General features: G+C 37.7%; 1 protein-coding gene across 1 annotated transcript; it reads left to right on the top strand.

The window, feature by feature from the left end:
* Positions 1–2,719: 2,719 nt before the first annotated feature.
* On the top strand, positions 2,720–4,812 carry LOC112626329 (transgelin-like). Its single transcript, XM_025388310.1, has 2 exons — positions 2,720–2,941; positions 3,947–4,812. The coding sequence occupies exons 1-2, from the start codon at positions 2,776–2,778 to the stop codon at positions 4,336–4,338; spliced, it is 558 nt and encodes a 185-aa protein (XP_025244095.1). The 5' UTR covers positions 2,720–2,775; the 3' UTR covers positions 4,339–4,812.
* Positions 4,813–22,820: the final 18,008 nt, after the last annotated feature.

The raw sequence follows: 22,820 nt of genomic DNA, 5'->3' as shown, positions 1-22,820 counted from the left end.
TCAAACTCTTGGTCTCGAGCAGTCCTCCCGAACTGGTCTCCTGAGGCACTGGCATTGCAGGTGTGAGCCACCTTGCCTGGCCAAATAGAAACTCTTTGAAGGCAAGAAATATGTCTTATCTACTGTTGTGTCTTTAGTGTTACTGCATAGTTTCTGGCACATAGCAAGTCTTTGGTGAATATTTGTTGAATGAATGAATGAATGAATGAATAAGCTTAAAATCAAAAGAAGAAAATACAAGGGGAAAACTTGAGATGCCTATTTAAAAATTTTTTAACTTTCTTGAAAAACTCAATATGTAAGTTAAGACACAAAAATGGAAGTAATCACAATAAATATGATGCAAAAGACAATATTTTTCTTTATGAAGCATATATATGAATCACCAAGAAAATAGATATTAGTATCTATTAGTATGCATGGACAATTAACAGAAGAGCAAATAAAGACTAACAAATATTTGCAAAAAAAGGTTCTGTTTCACTAGTAGAGAAATAGAAAACAAAACAGCAATGAATTATTTTCATTTATCAGATTATCAAATACTGGAAAAAAGTCATGAATACCTGATACACTGATAATGGAGGGTGAAAAGGGCACTTTATACATTATTGGTGGACATATAATGTAGAATACCTTATTAGAAAAAACTGGTGACAAACATTCAAGGTATTTAAAAAATACTTATTTTCTTGGTTTCCATAGTCTAGTTCTACCCTAAGGAAATATTAGGAAATGCAGATAAAGATTTATAAGTAAAGATATTCATCACAATGTTATTAGAGTAGTAAGAAACCAAAGATCAACCTAAACCTCCAACATTAGGGGAATGGTTAAGCAAATTAGAGTATAAGTCTGCATATGACTTATGCAGCCTTTGCAAATGATATTTAGGAATAATAAAATAATATGAGAAATGTTTATGATGTAAAGTTAAATGAAAAATGAATGGTATAAAATCATGGTTCATAGTATGATCTCAAATAGGCAAGGCAGCATACACAATAAGGGAAATATAACAATGTTAATAGTTTAGAGTTAGGATTATGGGTGACTTTCATACTTTATACCATTTTATATTTTTGTAGTTTTTAAAGTTTTTTATAATGAACATATATTACTTCCATAATTGAAAAACAAGTTTTGTTTCTTTTAAAGCATACAGTGTTGGATATAGATCTCTCTGTCCTGTAATCGTTGGTGATAAAACTTAGTGAACAATAGGGTTTTGTTTGCCTCAAGTTAAAATTCTCTGCTTTAATTGCAAAAGTTAATTTATAGGCCAGTAATCTTATACAGCAGGCAGTTTGGTTGGTAAAAGTATCCAAAGAAAGAACTGAGTATCTGACTTTTCTTACCTCTCCAGAGCCCTTGTAACATTGATTTCTGCTCTCTCATTATATTGTGTTTTATTTTTAGTTATAAAATATGTTCTATTGCCTTTAATCTGATATACCTTTATAAGCTTGAATTAAGACACGAGATGATTTTCTGAACCCAGGTTTTTACCATATTAGGGAAAGTTAAGATTGAAAAATACAAGTAGTAGGTTCTAAACTCCCAGTCATCCATGTTATAATTAGTCAATTATTGCAGAAACTTGGTAGAGAAAGGTTTCCTGTTTTCTTTTCTCCCCCACTACAGCCATCTTTACTTCTGTCAAGAACTCTTCTGACTTTGTTACCAGCTCTCTCATTATATACATTTTAAAAAGAAAAGCTGTTATCAGTCTGCTCGAATTTTTTTTTTTTTCTTAGATTTCAGTAGATCCTGGGTGAAATATTCACTAAAGTTTAGAGTATCACCTTAAGACCTGGGCAACAGGGGCCCCTGCTTTGGATCTTACTTAAAGGACGCATATATCACAAATGTTCAAAATATAAGTGTCATTTAAGATCCAGCACTAAGTGGCATAGTACAATTTGTAATCCAAATGTCCACTGTAGTGACCTAACACCATTCAGGCTCCAGATAACACTTTCCTCCATCTCTTGCCGTGTGCCATTGAAGCAAAAAGTGATTCTGTGTGAATGTCATGAAGGTTATGGGCTGTTGATGCTGGTTATGGACACTGCTTTGGAGTATGGGGAGGATTTGAGTGACATAAGTTCTTAGGTGAGGGAAAAGACAAATTAGCACAAACGCAGTAGATTCTTGCACATTGAAGTAACATTTCGCAGGGCTGCTGAGCATCCATTTTCTTGTTTCTCTTTGTATTCCAGTATGTGGTTCTGGAGATATAAATTAGGATGATATTTGTAACAGTGGCTCATGGCAGTTGAAGAATATTTTGCAATGTTAAACAATTCATATTACTCTTAAATTTTATGTGTGAAGGTCCTGATATTGTGGACATTGGCCGTAGATGAGCCTTGAACTCTAGAATTGTGAGTAGTTCTGTATTCGTAAAAATACATAATAGGACTTAGCTTTTTAAAAAATCACATTAAAGTTTAAACTTTATTATAATAAATTTACTTAACATTTGGTAATTGTTAATTATAATTTGTATTTTGTCTTTGAGTTTTTATAGATAATTTTGAATATTTTAGAGAAAAGATAACATATGATAGCTGGGCACAGTGGCACATATCTGTAGTCCTAGCTACTCGGGAGGCTAAGGTGAAAGGATCACTTGAGCCCAGGAGTTTTAAGTCCAACTTGGGTAACATAGTGAGACCCCATCTCTTAAAAAAAAAAAAAAAAAGGTCTATCCAAGCCCAGACAAAGTCTTCACTCCTTCCCGAGGCCCGAGGAAGCCCTCTCTCCCCAGACATGGCCAATAAGGGTCCTTCCTATGGCATGAGCTGCGAAGCTCAGTCCAGAATTGAGAAGAAGTACGACGAGGGACTGGAGGAACGGCTGGTGGAGTGGATCATAGTGCAGTATGGCCCTGATGTGGGCTGCCCAGACCGTGGGCGCCTGGGCTTCCAGCTCTGGCTAAAGAATGGTGTGATTCAGCAAAAGAAACTACCATCAGAGTGAACAGGCAACCTACAGAATGGGAGAAAATTTTTGCAATCTACTCATCTGACAAAGGGCTAATATCCAGAACCTACAAAGAACTCAAACAAATTTATAAGAAAAAAACAAACAACCCCACCAAAAAGTGGGCAAAGGATATGAACAGACACTTCTCAAAAGAAGACATTCATACAGCCAACAGACACATGAAAAAAATGCTCATCATCACTTGCCATCAGAGAAATGCAAATCAAAACCACAATGAGATACCATCTCACACCAGTTAGAATGGCAATCATTAAAAAATCAGGAAACAACAGGTGCTAGAGAGGATGTGGAGAAATAGGAACACTTTTACGCTGTTGGTGGGACTGTAAACTAGTTCAACCATTGTGGAAAACAGTGTGGCGATTCCTCAAGGATCTAGAACTAGAAATACCATTTGACCCAGCCGTCCCATTACTGGGGATATACCCAAAGGATTATAAGTCATGCTGCTATAAAGACACATGCACACGTATGTTTACTGTAGCACTATTCACAATAGCAAAGACTTGGAATCAACCCAAATGTCCATGAGTGACAGAATGGATTAAGAAAATGTGGCACATATACACCATGGAATATTATGCAGCCATAAAAAAGGATGAGTTTGTGTCCTTTGTAGGGACATGGATGCAGCTGGAAACCATCATTCTCAGCAAACTATCGCAAGAACAGAAAACCAAATACCACATGTTCTCTCCCATAGGTGGGAAGTGAACAATGAGATCACTTGGATACAGGAAGGGGAACATCACACACCGGGTCCTATTGTGGGGAGGGGGAGGGGGAGGGGAGAGGGATAGCATTAGGAGATATACCTAATGTAAATGATGATTTAATGGGTACAGCACACCAACATGGCACATGTATACATATGCAACAAACCTGCACGTTATGCACATGTACCCTAGAACTTAAAGTATAATAATAATAATAATAAAAAATGGTGTGATTCTGAGCAAGCTGGTAAACAGCCTGTACCCTGATGGCTCCACGCCAGTGAACCTGCCCGAGAACCTGCCCTCCATGGTCTTCAAGCAGATGGGGCAGGTGGCTCAGTTCCTGAAGGCAGCTGAGGACTATGGGGTCACCAAGACTGACATGTTCCAGACTGTTGACCTCTTTGAAGGCAAAGACATGGCAGCAGTTCAGAGGACCCTGATGGCTTTGGGCAGCTTGGCAGTGACCAAGAATGATGGGCACTACCGTGGAGATGCCAACTGGTTTATGAAGAAAGCACAGGAGCATAAGAGGGAATTCACAGACAGCCAGCTGCAGGAAGAAAAGCATATCAGGGCAGCAACAGAGGGGCCTCCCAGGCTGGCATGACATGCTACAGACGACCTTGGCAGATCAACAGCCCTGCCCTCCCCCAGCTCCTTGGCTGCAGCCATCCCGCTTAGCCTGCTTCACACATACCCATGTGGTACCTTTAGCTCTGGCCAAGCTTTGAGGCTCTGTCACTGAGCAATGGTAACTGCAGATGGGCAGCTCTTCCCCAGTCCCCCCAGCCTCAGCCCAACTTCTTACCCAAAAGCATCACTGCCCTGGCCCCTCCCTCCCAGCTACCCCTGCCACCTCTACTGTCTCCCCGCCCTGCACCTCCTCTTCCCACCCCCCTGGGCTAAGCAGGGGAGAAGTGGGCTGGGGGTAGCCTGGATGTGGGGCAAGTCCACTGTTTTCCTTGACGGCAAAAGCCCATTGAAGAAGAACCAGCCCAGCCTCCCCCTATCTTTTCCTGGAATATTTTTGGGGTTGGAACTCAAAAAGGAAAAAAAGAAAATTACATCAATGTTTTCTCAAAAAAAAGAAGGCCGAGGCAGAGCCCAGGAGTTCAAGACCAGCCTGGCCAACGTGGTGAAACCTGTCTCTACAAAAAATACAAATTTTTGTATTTAGCTGGTGTGTGGTGGCGCCACCTGTAGTCCCAGCTGCTTGGGAGGCTGACGCATGAGAATTGCTTGAACCTGGGAGGCAGAGGTTGCCGTGAGCTGAGATTGCACCACTGCACTGCAGCCTGGATGACAGAGTGAGACTCTGTCTCAAAATAGAAAAAAGAAGATAACATTTGAAAACCAATATGAAACTTTTAATTTTTGATTTTTCACATTTAATATAAATTTTGGTGATCTTTAAATTTTATACACTTTTTTCTTATGTCAATGTTTATTTTTTAATTGACATGAAAATTACATGTATTTATAGTGTACACATGACGTTTTGATATATGTATACATGTGGAATGATTAAATCAAGCTAATTAACATATCCATCACCTTACATCCTTACCATATTTTTGTGATGAGAACTTTTAAAATCTATTGTCTTGGCAATTTTCAAGTATCCAATATGTTATTATTAAACATTTTTTATGGTCTAAATAAATTGAATTTATTTTTAATCCTTTGGATACTTACTGGCAATATGATACAAATTTTGAGAAAAGCTTGTTAATAACCTGATTAGTGATATGATAAAATTAAGGTAGAAAGATAAATTGTATGGACTATATTGTAATTTAAAAATTATATATGTCTTCATCTTATTTTTTATCTAGACACTGCTGGCTCATCAACATTATATCCAGACATGTGCAATAATGCTTAAATTCAGTTGTCTTTGATATTCTGTCAACTTTTAGTCATACAAAAATCATAACTTTAGGTTAGGCATGGTGGCTCACACCTATAATCCCAGCACTTTGGGAGGTCAGGGTAGGAGGATTGCTTGAGGCCAGGAGTTCAAGCATGGGCAGCATAACAAAATTCTGTCTCTACAAAAAACAAACAAACACCAACCACAACAACTTAACCAGGTGTGATTGGCATGTACCTCTGGTCCCAGCTACTCAGGAGGCTGAGGTGGGAGGATCCCTTGAGCCCAGGAGGTCAAGGCCACAGTGAGCCATGATTGCACGACTGTACTCCAGCCTGGGTGACAGTGAGACTCTGTCTAAAAAAAAAAAAAAAAAAAAAAAAATCATACTTTTATTCATATTTTAAAATTTTCATCAAGACACATGAATTAAACATTTTATTTAACAGATTGTTTTATAATTTTTACATTTTTAGAGATATACTATGGGCTTTCATTTATACTCTGGCTGTGGACCTTGCAAATATTAGGCCTGGATTTGCTTACAAGTATCTTATTTGTTTGCTTTAGAGTTCAATTATTTTAAAGTAAGTGATGTTTTAAAAATTTTAGATGTAAGTACCATTGTTTAACAAAAACTTGGGAAATACCATGAGGGGAAAAATAATCTTAATATTGTCACTGTAATACCTCAATTTTAGCATTTTAAAGGATTATCTGCTTTAAAATGTGTCTTTAATTCATCCTTTTTCAAACTCCATTGCCATTCTAGTCATCCTAGTTTAAGCCACCATCATTTCTCACCTGGACTAAAGCAATAGTGTGTAGTTACTTGTCTCTCTACGTTTTCTTTTACCTCCTTCCAATCATTTCTCCACACTGCATCAGAGTAGATTTTGAAAAAAAAAATAAATGAGATCATGTTGCTTTTTCTTCATCTAAAGCTTGTTGACAGTATCTAATTGCAGTTGTGGTAAAATCCAAATTATCTACTATTCCTTATGAAGTCTTATATGATATCTGCCTCTCCAGTTTTCTGTCATATCTCTCGCCTTCCCCACATCTATTAAGTCCTTCCCAACGTTAGTTTTAGGGAGAAGTTTTAATAGAAGGCAGGATATCTTCTTCACTCTACAGGAAGAACTCTGTAGCTTGATTGTTAAATGGCAGCTAAAATAAATATTTTATTTTTGACAGTGCTTACTTTTATATCTATGTTATTATAGGATCCCACCTTCTCTTAACACTCTTTGATGATGGCTGGTTAAGTTTAAAGGGGTAAGGTAGAGGTAGGGGTGGGAATTGGCTACATAAATTAGAAAATATTTCAAAAATGCTACTGCTTTTATAATAAAAATCCATTTTTTTTGGGATAGAACATAGTTTAACAGGTTTCTTGCTGATGGACATAGATTGTTTCTAGTTCTCCAGTCCCATTTTAAATACCGCATTATAAACAATGACTTTCGTGGTCATTTCTAGGAAGTAACAGTCTGGGGTACACTGTTAAATATTAGCCCACACTCATTTCTTAAGGAAGTAACACTCTGGGGTACACTGATGTTTGAGCGTGCCTGACACTCTTCATATCCAGACCTAATCAGTATGCTATGATGCCATGGCAGACAAATATGTCAGAGCATAAAAACCATTGAAATAACTTTTACTAGGATTTCATTTGGAATTTTGGAGTCAGTTAATTGTATAGAGTTCTTTCATCCTGTCATCTTTGGTTTTTCCTCAAAATGTAAGCCCATTCAGGCACTGTGCCCCTCCAGTACCATCTTGCCCATTTTGTTCAGAGCATCACATGTTGCTTTTCTGACGACCCTGATTCCTTTGCTGACTTAACTGAAAATGTATGTTCTCTCACAGTCCAGGCCTCACAGGACTGAATACAGTAGTCCTCCCTTATCCTTAAGGGATACATTCCAGAATCCCCAGGGGATGCCTGAAATTGTGGATAGTGCTGAACCCTATGTACATAGTGTTTTTTTCTGGACAGTAATGGATGGGTCGCATATGCAGCATGGATATACTGGACAAAGAGGCGATTCATGCCCTAGGCAGGATGGAGCAGGATGGTGAGAAATTTCATTATGCTACTTGGAATGACAATTTAAAATTTACGAATTGTGTATTTCTTAGATTTTCTGTTTAACATTTTTGTACCATGGTTGATCCCAGGTAACTGAAATCATGGAAAGCAAAATCCTGGGGGAGGGGGGACTACTGTATATATATTCAGTTGAGCCTCATTCAAGGATTCTGTGTTTACGAATTTACCTACTCACTAAAATTTATTTGTAACTCCAAAATCAATACTCAGGACTTGCATGGTCATTTGTGGACATGTGCATAATGGTTCAAAATTTGAGTCACCTGATGACCCATTCCCAGTTGAGGTTGAACAAGGCAACATTGTCTTCTTACTTCAGTTCTCATACTATGAACAGTTGTCTTTCTGTGGTTGATTTAGCACTGTTTTTTTTTGTTTGTTTGTTTTGTTTTTTTAACCTCTTTGTGCTTTTTGTTGGTGATTTCACTGTTTAAGTGGCCCCCAAGTGTAGTACTGAAGTGCTTTCTAGTGTTCTTAAATGGTTGAAGGCTGTGATGTGTCTTATGGAGAAAGCATGTGTTCAGTCATGAGTTACAGTGCTGTTGCCATGAGTATATTAAGTAAAGTATCATTAGGCAGAAACACTTATAAAACAAGTTATATATTGATTGGTTGATGAACATGTTGTGACCAGAGGCTTACCAGGAACTTAGCCCTATATTTCCCCTAAGATCAGTGCTTCAGTATTTGCTAGTGCAGTGTTCACGACAGCTTTATAGAGACAACTACTGTAAATGACACTAATTTTCTTTATTTCTGGCTGTCTCTTGCTATTTTGATGACTTCTTTTCTATTTTGTGGAATTTCATTTCATTTGGGTGTGCACCTCTAACCTTTTACTTCAATGACATTTTATAACTCAGTTCATCATCTTCAACAAACATTAATGTAGTGCTTTTCTGCTTCTTAGGAAATTCTTCTTTATCCTGAGATCATGAGATTTTCTCCTATATAATCCTCTAAAAGCTTTTCAGTTTTTATTCTTACATTTAGGTTTATAATCTATTTGAAGTTGACTTTTTGGTTTAGTACCAGCTAGAAATATAACTTCATTTCGTTCTCACAGATATTTGATTGTCCTACTACCATTTATCGAAAAGACAGTCCTTGGCCCTACTGCTTCACCATGCCATCTCCATCATTTATCAAGCATCTGTATATGTGCAATGGACTGAATGTTTGTGTTCCCTCAAAACTCCTGTGTTGGAACCCTATTCCCAGTGCGATGGTATTTGGAGGTGGGGCCTTTGGAAAGTAATTAGGTCATGGGCGTGAAGCCCTCATGAAATAATGGGATTAGTGCCCTTATAAGAAGAGGCCAAAGCTGGGCATGGTGGCTCATGCTTATATAATCTTAGTGCTTTGGGAGGTTGAGGTGGGAGGATCACTGGAGCCAAGAGTTCTAGACAAGCCTAGGCAACATAGCAAGATCCTGTCTCTACAAAAAAATAAAAATAATAATAAAAAATAAAGCAGGGGCCCGAGAGCTAGAGAGCTTCTTTCCTCATGTGAGAAGCTGGCGACTGCAACCTGGAAGAGAGCCCTCACCAGGAGAGGCCTTCGCCTGGAAGAGTGCCCCACCAAGCTGGCACTGATTTTAAATTTCCAGCCTCCAAAGCCTGTGGTACTTTGTTACAGCCGCCTGAACTGACTGAAACAATGAGTATACAGCTATTTCTGGCTGGCTGTTTTGTTCTGCTTGTCTTCTTGCCCACCCTTGCATCGGTATCTTACTATATTAATTAGTATATTTTATTAACCTTGATATCATAGACTAAGTCTTCCTAGCTTGTTTTTCTTTTCCAAGAAAAACCAAGTGCTATGGTTTGAATATTATCCCCTTCAAAACACATGTTGAAATTTAACCCCAAATGGGCCTATAGTTTTCCTTTTGGGAAGATTTTCGGGAAAAACGGAATGCTTGCAGGGTGAATTAGTTACTATTGGCTGCTTTTGGTAATTTACAGCAATAAAGAGATGAGCTCAAAAAAGAATTGGCTTATTTGCAAGCAGAAAAGGAATTTAATTATTTAAGTTGAAAGGAAATTAAGAGAGCACATAAATTCAGTAGTTGCACGTTTGGAAGATACAAATGATTCTCATTTCCAGTTGGTAAAAGAGAAAACTGAGGCCTTTGAATATTAAAGTCTGATAAAAATGCTTAGCTGCTTAAGCAAGGATCCCTTGAGGATGTGACCATACAGTCATTGTTAAAAACTTCTGGGTGAGTTAAAGTAGTGTTGATTAAGTCCTTTTAGCTTGACAAAATGGTCAAGTAAAAGGAAATAAGAATGCCATCAAACCTGGTAGGTTTAAGTATCTGAACTAACATTAAATGAGGGAGAATTGTTTTGAAAAGAATTGTAGGTGTGGTTATTACTACAGGCAGCAGACTAAAACAAAATGAATAAAAAGTCAAGTACGTTTTTGAGAAAGAACTGTACTTCAAAAATACCACAGCCTGGACTAAAATTGTCTATGACTGTTGGCCCCCAATTTCTACAGGAAGGAAGCATAAAGAGAAAGCTGCTCAGTTCTCAAGAAAGGCATATTTTTCAGTGCCTTCTTTAGCACGACCAAGGAGGATAATTGAAAAGCAATGACATCCTGCCAGAGAGAAGACCAAGGGCCATGGTGAACAATGGGTTGAGGAGTCCATTAGTATTAGTGAAACCAAGAGCTATTCAAGAAATACTCCCCCTCCCCAGAGTAGGAACTCCTTGTAATCATCTGCCCAGTGAGATTTTAGAATTGCATTTTCCATCCTTCTCTTTTCCAAATGGGAGGGTTTATTGGAATTATTCTGACCCTGTTCCACTATTGTATATTGTATATGTATTAGGGTGGGTGGAACAAATAACTTGTTATAAATTTGTAGGTATCTAGGTGAAAATCAACCTCATCTGGATCTGATGTAGAGATTAAGGTATTGGATCTTCAATTTAGAGCTCAAGTCAGTGACTTTATGGGACTTTAGAGGTTTTTTTCCTTGGGGAGGAGGTAAGTATATTTGTATGTGAGAGGGTACAGAATCTGACAGAAAATTGAGCAGAGCTAAAGGGCGAATTAGAGAACTAGAGGATAGCTCAGAAGATATTGTCCAGAATGCTTTGAAAAGAGACAAAAGGATGGAAACTATGGAATATAAATTAAGATATATGAAGGAAAAACTAAGAGAATTTATCATTCATTTAGTTGGAGTTACATAAGGAAAGGAGAGCAAGAATGGGGCAGAGGCAGTATTTGAAGATGAAATGGTTGCAAATATTTCAGAATGAATTAAAGAAGCCCAATAACCCCAAGTAGGATAAATAAAAAGAAATCTATCCAAGACACATTCTAGAAACTGCAGCAAATAACAGGCAAAGAGAAAAATATTAGAGACACCAGAGGAAAAAAGTAGATTACTTTCAAAAGAGCAACAGTTGTATTATCACTTGGCTGCTTAACGGCAAAAATAGACGCCAGGTGACAGGGACTGGTATTTTAAAAGGGCTGACAAAATAGCTGCCAATCTAGAACTTACACTAAACAAAAAATATCTGTCAAGAATGAGGGCAAAAGAGACATTTTTCAGATAAACAAAAGCTGAGATAATTCATCTCTAGCTCATTTCAGGGAATTCTAAAGGATGCATACTTCAGACAGAAGGGAAGTGATCCCAGAGGCAAGAGCTGAGATCCAAGAAGGAAAGAAGAGCAGAGAAAGTGGAAAACATATGGGTAAACCTAAACAAAGACCTATTGTATAAAACAGTGACCATAATGTCCTGGTAGGTGTAAAAAATTAAAATCCTTAGCACAACAACAGTATAATCCAAGAGGGGGATAAATGGATTTTAAATGATCCTCGTGTCATCTAGGGTCAGGATAAAGATGTTTATTAATTTCAGTTTTGATAAATATGCATGTGATGATTCCTAATATAACTACTAAAAGAATAAAAACAGTATATTATCTCAAAACCAATAGATGAAGGAAAAGAGATGATAAAATACTCATTCTTTACAAGATGAGAATTAGGGACGCAGCAAGGATGATGTTAGATTTTCTGGATTTAGCAACCAGGTGGGGATACTATTCCTAACTGATTTGGGAACAGGAAAAAGAAAAAGTGTGGAAGGAAGGTACTGAGTTCTGTTTGGGACAAGTTGAATTTGAGGTGCTTGAGGGACAGCCATTAAGTTTCTTCTTGGAACTAGGGCAGCAAGTTTTCTTTTTAAAACCATTTTTGGTACCTTTTTGAGCTAAAGTGATTCTTAGCTCTTTCTGGATTTATGAATTTGCCGAACAATTCTGAGCTCCATTAGGCTGTGCTTTACCGATGTGCGTTTTTAACAGGTTTCCCAATAATAAGTTAGGGGAAAATTGTGAAATTGATGTCTCTGGAAGCCTTTGAAAATAAGATCCTTTTCTATTTTAAAAGATTTAAGTTTGCCTTCCTTCCAGAGGGCTGGACTTCTCCAGGTGTCAGAGTCTTTCTTTTGATATTTAGGAATTTATTCTCTGCTCTTCTCTGCCATCTGGTGGCAAACGAATGGAACACTGCATTTGGAAGGAAAAGGGAATCTGAGCTTTTTATTTTAATTAATTAATTTATTTAGGGGGGGACAGGTGCAGATTTTTAAATATGCACATATAGCATAGTGATGAAGTCTAGGCATTTAGTGCACCCATCACTGGCATAGTGAACATTGTACCTAACAGGTAATTTTTCAACCCTCACCCCCCTTTCACCTTCCCACATTTTGTAGTCTCCAATAGAAATTCGAGCTATTTTAAAATATGTAACTTGATGAAGAGAAGCAACCTATGGTTGTGTGTGTTTGTGAATCCAAACTTTGAAACCGTCAAATCACAGCCGTAGTTTTAGGGCACAGAAATTGTCTGTCTGTGGTATTTTCTTTATTCTTTACTCACTCTTCTCCTACCTTCATTGCCCTGCCTTACCATCTGGTATTTCTTTTCTTTCTTTCTTTCTTTTTTTTTTTTTTTGACAGAGTCTCGCTCTGTCGCCCCGGCTGGACAATATAAACATATAATCTCTCTCCTGGTTGTAGTGGGGGATTAGGGGTGGGGAGAGAAGGATGGAAAGGGGAGAGAGGAATGGAAGAAGGGAGAGAGAGAGAGAGACAGACACGCATGGAAGAAAAGCAGAAGAAATTTGAAGCATGAAAGGAACTAGACTCATGACTGTTGACTTTGAAGCTCGAGAAAACGGACCATGAACCAAGGAAGGTGGGTGGCCTCTAGAAAGACACAGATTCCCCCCGAGAGCCTTCAGAAGGAAATGCAGCCCTGCTGAAATTTTAATTTTACCCACTGAAGCCTGTGTCAGACTTCTGGCCTACAGAACTGTAAAATAATAAATAATCTTGTTTTACTTTAACAGTTTTGTGATGATTTGTTATGGCAACGGTAGAAAACTGATACAAAGCTCCACCTTGTGTTAATGAGTTCGGAACCTCCACTGGGAGAAGTGCAGAGCTAGCTTGACTTTGGGCTAGTGGTAAACTTACGGAACTTGAGGTAGAGAGATAATAAACTTGTTTCTTTGGCAAATTTAATATTTCTTCTTTCCAGGTTATATTGTGACCATCAAGTGCCCATCTACCCTATTATTTTACCCTCCTTTTTTTTCTAGGTTATGTAGCTGCCTTTTTCCCTCCATTTTTCCTAGCCTAAATGCAGGAGCTTGTGATTATTTTACAAATATTGATTGAATGCCTATCACATACAGGGTTATTCATGGTCCCTGACATGAAAAGGTTAATAATTAAGTGGGGACAAATGACAACAAACACTAAATAATGTTTGTTTCCCCACAAGTTATCATTTAGTGGGGAAAACAGAGAAGTAACAAAACCAAACATTTTCTCTCTAGCATTATCAATTTCTCCATCTGTATTGATTGATTCTCATCCCATCTTAGAAAAACAAACTCTGTATTTATTCCTTATGCCTCTGTAACCGGTACCCCATTTCTCTGCAATTACAACAAAAGTTTGATTCCACTTCCTCAGTTCTCATTCCCTCTTAGCTTACCCTAATTACCTTTCTCCATCACTGCACTAAACATTTGCTCGTCAAGGTCACTAATGACCTCTATGCTACCCAGTCTAGTGGTCTCTATTCTAATCAGCTCATCTCTCAGCAGTATTTGTTCTAGGTGATCCCTCCCTTATTTTTTTTTAAAACAGCTTTATTGAGATAATTTACATACCATACAATTCACCTGTTTAAACTGTATAGTTCATTGTTTTTAGTTTATTCACAGGGTTTTGCAACCATCACTACAATCTAATTTTAGAACATTTTTGTCCTCCCTAAATGAACTCTGTGCCCATTAACCATCACTCCTCATTTCTCCCTCCTTTTCTTCCCCTAACCCCATGCAACCATTAATCTACTTTCTGTTTCCATTGATTTCCCTATTTTGGACATTACATGTAAATGGAATCATACAATATGTGATCTTTTGTGACTAGCTTCTTTCAGTTAGCATAATGTATTCAAGGTTCACCTATGTTGTACCATGTATTAATACTTTATTCCTTTTATTGCCAAATGATATTCCATATTTATTAGTTGATAGGCATTTGGGTTATTTCCACTTTTTGGCTATTATGAATAATGCTGCTATGAACATTTGCATACATACTTGTGTGGGAACATGTGTTTTCATTTTTCTTGGCTATATATCTGGGAGTGAGGTTGCTAGGTCATATGGTAACTGAATGTTTGAGGAACTACCAAACTGTTTTCCACAGTGGCCCCACAACTATTCACAATAGCAAAGACATGGAATCAATCTAGATGCCCATCCGTGGTGGACTGGATAAAGAAAATGTGGTGTGTATACACCATGCAATACTATGCAGCCGTAAAATAACAACAAAATCATGTCCTTTGCAACAACATGGATGCAGCTGGAGGCCATTATCCTAAGCAAATTAGGCAGATACATAAACCAAATACTGTTTGTTCTTCCTTATAAGTGGGACCTAAACATTAAGTACACATGAACACAAAGAAGGGGCCTACTTGAATGGGGAGAGTGGAAGGAGAGTGAGGGTTGAAAACCACCTATCCGGTACTATGCTCACTACCTGGGTGATGAAATTATTTGTACATCATACCCCAGCGACAGGCAGTTTACCAATGTAACAAACCTGCATGTACATCCTGAACCTAAAATAAAAGTGGAAAAAGTAAAACCAAAAACCAAAAACCCCAAGTGGCAATACCATTTTTACATTTTCACCAAGCAATGTATGAGTGTTCCAGTTTCCCCACATCTTCACTAACACTTGTTATTGTCTGCCTTTTTCCTCTCTCCCTCATTACTGGCCATCCTCTCTCCCTCATTACTGAAATACTTTCTTGCCTTGGCTTCCAAGATGTTACATTCGCCTAGTTTTTCTCCTACCTCACTTGCTGCTTTGTCTGAGTCTCATCTGTATGTTTACCTCATCTTCCTGCTCATCTTCCTCTTCTTTCTCCTCCGTGTTCTTATTTTCTTCCACCGAACTTATAAATGTCGGAGTGCCCCTGGGTTCTGTCTGGAAACATCTTTCTATCTACACACTCTTACTATGTGATCTTATCTCATGTCTTTACTACATGAAAATTACTTCCAAATTTGTATTTTTAATCCTAACCCTGATATCCAACTGTTTACTTAACAACTCTTCTTAGATCATCTAGTAGGGATTTCAGATTTAACATATCCAAAACAGAACTCATGGTTTTCAACCATGGACCTGCCTCCTTTTCGTCTTCCAAATTTTGGTAAATGGAATTGCTATATACCCAGTTGCACAAGCAAGAAGGCTGTGAGCCATTCTCGATTACTCTTTCTCTTACGCCCTATATCAAGTCCATCAGAAAATACCTTTTGATCCTGCTACCCTAATGCCTTTCAGAGTCTCACTCTGTCGCCTAAGCTGGAGTGCAGTGGTGTGATCTTGGCTCACTGCAACCTCCATGTCCCGGGTTCAAGCGATTCCTGCTTTAGCCTCCTGAGTAACTGGGACTACAGGCATGTGCCACCACACCTGGCTAATTTTTGTATTTTTAGTAGAGATGGGGTTTTGCCATGTTTGCCACCCAGGCTGGTCTCAAACTCCTGACCTCATGTGATCTGCCTGCCTTGGCCTCCCAAAGTAGTGGGATTACAAGTATAAGCCACCACGCCGGCCTCCAGTGTATTTGAATTCATTCACTTCTTTTTCTGTTTTCTACTACCAGCCTAGTCCCAGCCATCATTATCTCCTCCTTGAACTGCTGTGGTAGACTCCTACTGATTACCCTGCTCTCTATTCTACAGTCCAGAATTCTTATAGCAGCCAGTCATCTTTTAAATTTTAAGATATCACATCATTGGAAATGCTTTCATTTTCCAGTGAAAGAAAAGGAAGAGGTATTAGATTATTTAAATGAAATTTCAGTTGTGGTTCATTTTAAAATGGTTATAAAAACTGTTTTAAGTTTTCAACCACTTATCATGAATAAAGCTTCTTGTGGATGGTGAATATAAAAAATGGAAAAGACTATCATTAAAAAGTTTTGATCAGGAATTGTATATGGCCATTTCAAGTATGAAACCTGTTCTTTTCTTTCTTTTCCCTTCTTTTCTTTCCTACTTTCATTTTTTTTCTAAATAATTCAGTAGAAAACCCATTAGGCAGGGCTGAGCAAGATAGACGTATGCATTGGATGGTACTGGGGGCAGCCTGGCATGGGGTATCGGAACCCGTGTGGAGTGGGAAGGGGTCTGTGAGGGGGAGGGTTGTAACAGCCCATGTGGTGGTTGGAACTTGAGAGAGGTGAGGAGGTTTTCTACATAGGAGGGTGGTAACAGCAGAAACCTGGCACAGGGTGTTGGGGCTTGAACCAGGTGAGGAAGGCACCTAGATTTTGGGATGGAGTTCATAGCTCAGTGATAAATGTTAGAGCCTAAGTGGGGTGAGGAAGATACTTGCTGGCTTGGCACCATGTGTCAGAGCTTGATTGGGGTGGAGAGAGAATCTCTGCAGAGGGATGGTTGTGGCCTGGCATGGGGCATTGAGGCACAGCAAGGTGGGGAAGGCATCTACATAGGAGAGGCCTGTGACAGCAGTGATGCGCCAGCGCAGTGTATGAGAGTCTGAGCAGGGAAGCAGGCCATCTTTGTGAAGGGGTGGTAGCAGGAAGGGAAATTGGTTATACATAGGCAAGACTGAGCCAATAAGTAAATATATTGAGGAAAATGGGAGCCAAGTTTTCCACTGTCAGAGAAGAGAGTTATAAATATGCAAAAGAAAAAAAACTGGAATAAGCTTTGTGGTATTGGATTGGAATTGAGGTACTGGTGTGAACTCATGGTTAAATGGATTGATGTAGAAATAAATATAGATGTAAATGTGTGAATTACATACATTGATGTCTGTGTATACATAATGTGCCATGGGTATGTATATATACATATATCCCCAGCTCTGTCTTCGGCCAGCAATACCCCGACAGCAGTGTGCCATACCTAGTGCCAATAGTTGATTTCTAAGTACCATTCTCCACTAAAAGGAACCAAGATTTCTTGAAATTGCTGATTCCAGGATAGAGCAGGGAAAGTTCAAGATGAGCCTAAAATATCTTGTCAGGCCAGAAAGTAAAACGTGCTCAAAGAATTATGGAGACATGTCAAAAGAACACAGAAGTCAGTTTGAATGAATTCTCAGTGGCCAAATCTGACATACTTTGGGTGCCAAAATAAATAGTAGGAGTAGAAGATTACAACCCATGGAATAAAAACAAGAATTCGTAAGTCCATATGGATATAAATAAATGAATAAATAATTGGGGAGAAGAGATCTAGTAAGTGTAGATATAATGCTTGAGTAGGAAAATCACCATTTATAAATGATCATGGATTTATAAATGATCGTAGATTCAGCCAAGAATCATCAATGAATATTAAAAATTAGTGGATGAAAGTTTGATAAGGAAAGGGATATTATGTAGTTTCAAAATACCTCCACACAAATTTAGTACTTACAAAGTGGAACAAAAGCAACTTCAGAGTGGAAAATCTGGCAGACACTGCCTTAATTGAGTGATTAAAATTAACAGTAATGGGACAAAAAGAAATCATGTGCTACCTGATAGGTTGCCTTGTCACTTCTGTGACATTCTTGTCAAAATATATAATCTTAGTCTAATTATGAGGAAATATTAGACAAATTCAAATTGAGGTACATTATACAAAGTAACTAACCTATAAGTCTGCAATCTTCAAAAGAGTCAGGTTCAACAAAGGCAAGGAGACTTAAGAGGCATGACAACCAAAAGCAGAGCGTGATTCTGGACTAGATCCATTCACATTATTCGGACAATTGTGAAAACTTGAATGGAGATTGTGGGTTCGTTGGTAGTGATGGATCAATGTTAATTTCCTAATTGTGATGGTTATATTGTGGTTACGTAGGAGAATGTCCTTGTTCACTGCAATTATACACTAAAGTCTTAGTGTACTGGGGCATCATGTTAGCAATTTACTCTCTACTGTTTCAGGAAAAATGTTATTTGCACTATTATTGTTGCAACTCTATTGTAAGTTTGGAATTATTTCAAATTACAAAGAAAAAAGTAATTTTTAAATTAGTAAGCTAAAGGTTTTTGTTAAAATAACATTAAGTATCAAGTATATCTAAATATCTTAAATATGGATATTTCTTAAATATTAAATATCTTCTGTATCGAATGTTTTAGCAAGTTCCTTGTAAATAACACCACATTCTTTCCACTTTACAACTGTGTATTATATAAATATTTTTTTCTGTGTGCACCATGACATTAAAAAGGCTGTGGAACATTAATTTAGACAAAGGGTGCCATATGTGCAAAGGCCTGGACCTCAGAGAGCATGTCTTTTAGGAGAATTGCAAGCAGTTAAGCATATCTGGAAAGTGGAATTGGTGGTGGGGTGGTTGTCAAGGGAAAAGACATCTAGCAACCTCAGCTGGATGGTGGTGCCATTCCCTGATCTAGGGGGTCACTTATATGGCCCTAAAACTGATGGCACAACATTAGGGAGGGTGTACCCCAACTAGTAAAGCAACCACTTGTCTAGAAACTTTTCCCAAGATGCTTCCTGACATCAGAGTTCAAACACAAATTGCCCTAAACTTGTGCCTGTAAGAGGGAGACCTCAGAAATGTGAAGAGGGATAGAAAAGGTGGCTGGCCTCTGTCATATCTATTACACTATCAAGTAGTTTAGCAAAAAGGACACATTACAATAGACACATGTGATAGGATAATTGTTTAGTGCTCAATAGAATAAGGCTTTAATTGTTGATAATAAAAATAATATATGTCCATTATAGAAAATGTGTCAAAGTAAAAGAAGAAAATAACAGTCATCCATAAATCTACCATCTGGATAGAATCACTGAACCATTATGGCATATTTCCTGACAGTGGTATAATCTGTTTCTTTGTTATGAAGATTTTCAAACATATAAAAGTTAAAAGTTAAATACAATGAGTACCCATATACCTTCCTCCTAGAGTCAGTAATTATATATGCTTTGCCATATTTGCTTAATCTCGTGTGTGTGTGTGTATGTGTATGGGTGTGTGTGTGTAGATTTTTCTGTTAATACCCTGTGTTGTTCAATGTTCTTTTTTAAATCTCTGCTGATTATTTTTTTTTAATTTTTATTTTTTGTGGGTACATAGGTGTATATGTTTGTGGGATACATGAAATATGTTGATACAAGCATGCAGTGGGTAATAATCACCTCAGGGTAAATGGGGTGTCTGTCACCTCAAGCATTTATCCTTTGTGTTAGAAACAATCCAATTACACTTTTTTAGTTATTTTTAAATGTACAATTAAATTATTATTGACTATAGTCACCCTGTTATGCTATCGAATACTAGCTTTTACTTATTCTAACTCTTTTTGTACCCATTAGCCATCTTATTTATTTTTTAGACGGAGTCTTGCTCTGTTGTGCAGGCTGGAGTGCAGTGGTGCAATCTCGGCTCCAGACATGATTAACTGCTTGCAACGTCTGCCTCCCGGGTTGAAGTGGTTCTCATGCCTCAGCCTCCCAAGTAGCTGGGATTACAGGCACCCGCCACCACACCCAGATAATTTTTGTATTTTTGGTAGAGACGGGGTTTCACCATATTGGTCAGGCTGGTCTCAAATTCCTGACCTCAGGCGATCTGCCCTCCTTGGCCTCCCAAAGTGCTGGGATTACAGGCGTGAGTCACTGCGCCTGGCCCCTTTAGCCATCTTCACTGCCTCTCTGCTAGTACCTTTCTCAGGCTCTCTGTCTCCATGAATTCAATTGTTTTAATTTTTAGCTCCTACAAATAAGTGAGAACATCCAAAGTTTGTCTTTCTATGTCTGGCTTGTTTCACTTAACATAATGACCTCCAGTTCGATCCATATTTTTGCAAATGACAGGATCTCATTCTTTTTTATGGATGAATTTTCTGTATCCATTCATTTGTCGATGGACACTTAGGTCGCTTCCACGTCTTGGCTATTGTGGATAGTGCTGTAATAAACATGGTAGTGCAGATGTCTCTTTGATATACTGATTTTCTTTCTTTTGGGTTTATACCTAATAATGATATTGCTGGATCGTATGGTAGCTTTATTTTTAGTTTTTTGAAGAACCTCCATCGTGGTCGTACTAATTTACATTTCTACCCACAGTGTACGAGGGTTCTCTTTACTCCACATCCTTGCCAACGTTTGTTATTGCCTGTCTTTGGATAAAAGCCATCTTAAATGGAATGAGTTATCTCATTGTAGTTTTGATCTGCATTCCTCTGACGATCAGGGATGTTGAGCACCTTTTCATATACCTGTTTGTCATTTTTTTGTCTTCTTTTGAGAAATGTCTATTGAGATTTTTTATCCATTTATTAATCGGATTGTTAGATTTTTTCCTAGAGCTGTTTGAGCTCCTTACATATTCTGGTTATTAATCTCTTGTCAGATAAGTAGTTTGTAAATATTTTTTCCCATTCTCTGTGTTGTCTCTTTACTTTGTTGATTGTTTTCGTTGCTGTGCAGAAGCTTTTTAACTTGATGTGATCCCATTTGACCATTTTCACTTTGTTCACCTGTGCTTGTGAGGTATTACTCAAGAAATCTTTGCCCACTCTAATGTCCTGGAGAGTTTTCACAATGTTTTCTTTCAGTAGTTTCATAGTTTGAAGTCTTAGATTTAAATCTTTAATCCATTTTTATTTGATTTTTGTATATGGTGAGAGATAGGGGTCTAGTTTCATTCTTCTGCATATGGATATCCAGTTTTCCCAGCACATTTGTTGAATACTCTATCCTTTCCCCGATGTGTGTTCCTGGTATCCATGTTGAAAATGAGTTCACTGTAGATGTATGGATTTGTTTTTGGCTTCTTTCCTCTGTTCCATTGGTCTATGTGTCTGTTTTTATGCCAGTACCATGCTGTTTTGGTTACCTTGACTCTGTAGTACAATTTGAAGTCAGGTAACGCAATTCCTCCAGTTTTGTTCTTTTTGCTCAGAATAGTTTTGGCTATTCTGTTTTTGTTTTTGTTTTTTGTGGTTCCATTTAAATTTTAGGATTGTATTTCCTATTTCTGTGAAGAATGTCATTGTATTTTGATAGGAATTGCATTGACTCTGTAGATTGCTTTGGGTAGTATGGATATTTTAACAATATTGATTCATCCAATCCATGAACATGGACTATCTTTCCATTTTTTTGTGTGTCCTCTTCAATTTCTTGCATCATTGTTTCATAGTATTCATCGTAGAGATCTTTTGCTTCTTTGGTTAATTCCTAGGTATTTAATTTTATTTGTAGCTATTATAAGTGGGATTACTTTATTGATTCCTTTTTCAGATTGTTTGCTGTTGGCTTATAGAAATGATACTGATTTTTGTTTTTGATTTTGTATCCTGCAACTTTATGAATGATTTTATCAGTTCCAACAGTTTTTTTTGGTGGAGTCTTTAGATTTTTCCAAATATAAGATCATGTCATCTGCAAACAAGGATAATCTGACTTCTTCATTTACAATTTAGATGCCCTTTATTTCTTTCTTTTGTCTGGTCTCTCTAGTTAGGACTTCCAGTACTATACTGAATAACAGTATAGTATTCAACAGTATAGTATTCAGTATAGTAGTGAGCATCCTTTTTGTGTTCCAGATCTTAGAGGAAAGATTTTCAGGTTTCCCCATTAAGTATGATACTAGCTGTGAGTCTATTATATGTGGGTTTTATTATGTTGAGGTACACATTGTTAGGTTATATATTTGAAGTTTTTCTTCTTCTTCAATGTAGACACTTGTAGCCATAAAATTCCCTCTTAGTACTGCTCTCACTGTCACCCATAGGTTTTGGTATGTTGTGTTTCCATTACCATTTGTTTCAAAAATTTTTTCAATTTTTTTTTCTTTCTTCACTGACCACTGGTCATTCAGGAGCATATTGTTTAATTTCCATGTGTTTGTCTAGTTTCCAAATGCCTCTCATTATTGACTTTTAGTGTTACTCCATTGTAGTCAGAGAAGATGCTTGGTATTATTTCAATTTTTTTAAATGCAGACTTAATCTGCACTACAGACCAAATGGACCTAAGAAATATTTATGGAACATTTCATCCAACGGCTGCAGAATATACATTCTTCTCACCAACATATGGATTATTCTCAAGGACAGACCATATGTTAGGTCACAAAAACAAGTCTTAAAACATTCAAAAAAAAATTGAAAATATACCAAGCATCTTCTCTGACTACAATGGAGTAACACTAAAAGTCAATAACCATCACACTGAGGGTTTTAATCATAAAGGGATGCTAAATTTTGTCAAATGTTGGTCTGTCTATTGAGATGGTCATATGATTTTTGTTTTCTTTTTTTTCTTTTCTTCTTCTTCCTCCTCCTCTTCTTCTTCTCCTCCTCCTCCTTCTTCTTCTTCTTCTTCTTCCTCCTCCTGCTCCTCCTCCTCCTCCTTCTTCCTTCTTCTTTCCTTTCCTTCCTTCCTTCCTTCCTTCCTTCCTTCCTTCCTTCCTTCCTTCCTTCCTTCCTTCCTTCCTTCC

The sequence above is a fragment of the Theropithecus gelada genome, chromosome 6 (genome assembly GCF_003255815.1).
Source record: "Theropithecus gelada isolate Dixy chromosome 6, Tgel_1.0, whole genome shotgun sequence".
Classification (NCBI taxonomy): Eukaryota; Metazoa; Chordata; class Mammalia; order Primates; family Cercopithecidae; genus Theropithecus; species Theropithecus gelada.
The sequence above is the reverse complement of the archived record's forward strand: the minus strand, read 5'-3'. Positions and strand labels throughout refer to the sequence as shown.